This window comes from Ammodytes marinus (genome assembly GCF_949987685.1).
Source record: "Ammodytes marinus genome assembly, contig: scaffold_36, whole genome shotgun sequence".
Taxonomy (NCBI): Eukaryota; Metazoa; Chordata; class Actinopteri; order Uranoscopiformes; family Ammodytidae; genus Ammodytes; species Ammodytes marinus.
In genome coordinates, this window is record NW_027648283.1 from 37,501 (window position 1) to 40,000 (window position 2,500).

General features: G+C 45.4%; 1 protein-coding gene across 1 annotated transcript in view; it reads left to right on the plus strand.

The window, feature by feature from the left end:
- stab2 (stabilin 2) overlaps window positions 1–2,500 on the plus strand; it is a gene marked incomplete at both ends in the record, with an annotated part of 72,886 nt that overhangs the window by 10,561 nt on the left and 59,825 nt on the right. Inside the window, 2 exons of the mRNA XM_080054702.1 lie at window positions 42–166; window positions 752–885. Coding sequence (XP_079910828.1) covers window positions 42–166; window positions 752–885 — 259 coding nt within the window. The remainder of the gene's footprint in view (window positions 1–41; window positions 167–751; window positions 886–2,500) is intronic.

Consider the following 2,500-nt stretch of genomic DNA (forward strand, 5'->3'; position numbering starts at 1 on the left):
GTCTGTCTGTCTGTCTGCCTGTCTGTCTGTCTGTGTTCCAGTCTCACTGCGAGTGCCTCTCTGGGTTTGTCAGTGCGTCTGACGGCTGCAAACTGAAGGATTCCTGTCGACCAGATTCCTGCCACAAGAACGCCAACTGCTCCACCGTGGAGCCGGGAAGCGTAGAGTAGGTTTCTCTAATATATCTATATCTATAACCCTGTTCTCTTATAATAATATATCTATATCTATCTATCCCTCTGTTGTCTTACCCCTATCCCCTAACCCTAATGTAGGCCTTACCCTGTCTATAAAACTCTCTCTGTATAACTCTCTCTGTATAACCCTCTCTATACTGTGTGTGTGTGTCTGTCTGTGTGTCTGACCCTTTAACTGTGTGTGTTCTGAAAGCCCCACTTACAGTCCCCTACAATAGTATCGAAACGGTGAGGCCAATTCCTTTTTTTTTTGCTGTAGACTGGAAACATTTGGGTTTGACACCAAAATATGAATATGAGACAATAGATCAACATTTCAGCTTTCAATTCCAGGTATTTACATCTGGATCTGATACACAACTGAGAAGATATCATTATTTGTAAAGGAACAACACATCTTTCCAGTCAACAGGAAAAATAAAGGAATTGGCCTCACCGTTCCAATACTTTTGTAGGGGACTGTATAACCCTCTCTCTATGAGCCTTTCTGTTATCGAGACATCTCAACATCTGTTCCAGCCCATCTCACCTCTCACCCCCCCCCCCCCCCCCAGGTGCACCTGTCTGCCCGGTTACCTCGGTAACGGCCAGGTGTGTTACGGTGACATCATGTCGCGTCTGAATGAGATGAACACGGAACCGGGAGGAACCTGGACCGGACAGCTGAGCAGCGCCATCCAGCTGTTTGGTGAGAGACAGACAGACAGACAGACAGACAGACAGACAGACAGACAGACAGACAGACAGACAGACAGACAGACAGACAGACAGACAGACAGACAGACAGACAGACAGACAGGGGGTTAGAGTGGAGATAGACAGACAGGGGGTTAGAGTGGAGATAGACAGATAGGGGGTTAGAGAGACAGACAGGGGGTTAGAGAGACAGACAGGGGGTTAGAGAGGAGAGAGAGACAGGGGGTTAGAGTGGAGAGAGACAGACAGGGGGTTAGAGTGGAGAGAGACAGATAGGGGGTAAGAGAGACAGACAGCGGGTTAGAGTGAAGAGAGACAGAGAGACAGACAGGGGGTTAGAGAGACAGACAGGGGGTTAGAGTGGAGAGAGAGACAGGGGGTTAGAGAGACAGACAGGGGGTTAGAGTGGAGAGAGACAGACAGGGGGTTAGAGAGACAGACAGGGGGTTAGAGAGGAGAGAGAAACAGGGGGTTAGAGAGACAGAGAGACAGACAGGGGGTTAGAGGGGAGATAGACAGACAGGGAGATATACTGCTATACAGACAGCGTTTGGTACGAGACAGAGAATAACACTGATAATATAGTAATGTGCTTCAGACAGTGATTATCTCATTATATTACTGATCAGAGCTTCATATACTGTGTTCCCTCTATTGTAGGAGCAACAATAGGTTCTGACTGTTATAATATAATATAATATAATATAATATAATATAATATAATATAATATAATATAATATAATATAATATAATATAATATAATATAATATAATTATATTATATTATATTATATTATATTATATTATATTATATTATATTATATTATATTATATTATATTATATTATATTATATTATATTACTGATCAGAGCTTCATTATTCATAAACTGTGTATTCCCTCTATTGTAGGAGCAACAATAGGTTCTGACTGTTATTGTTCACGTTTTATTTACACCAAGGCTCAGCCCTTTAGACTTTTCCCTGCCTGACTCGTATGACCATGACTAACCCTAACCCTCTCTGTGCTCCAGAGAGTTAGGGGGTTAGAGGGTTAGAGGGTTAGAGGGTTAGGGGGTTAGAGGGTTAAAGGGTTAGAGGGTTAGAGGGTTAGAGGGTTAGAGGGTTAGGGGGTTAAAGGGTTAGGACGTTAGAGGGTTAGAGGGTTAGAGGGTTAGAGGGTTAGGGGGTTAGAGGGTTAGAGGGTTAGGGGGTTAGAGGGTTAGGGGGTTAGAGGGTTAGAGGGTTAGGGGGTTAGAGGGTTAGGGGGTTAGGGGGTTAGAGGGTTAGGGGGTTAGAGGGTTAGGGGGTTAGAGGGTTAGAGGGTTATAGGGTTAGAGGGTTAGAGGGTGAGGGGGTTAGGGGGTTAGAGGGTTAGGGAGTTAGGGGGTTAGAGGGTTAGAGGGTTAGAGGGGGTTAGGGGTTAGTGGGTTAGAGGGGGTTAGAGGGTTAGAGGGTGAGGGGGTTAGAGGGTTAGAGGGTTAGAGGGTTAGGAGTTTAGAGGGTTAGAGGGTTAGGGAGTTAGGGGGTTAGAAGGTGAGAGGGTGAGAGGGTTAGAGGGTTAGAGGGTTAGGGGGTTAGAAGGTGAGAGGGTGAGAGGGTTAGGGGGT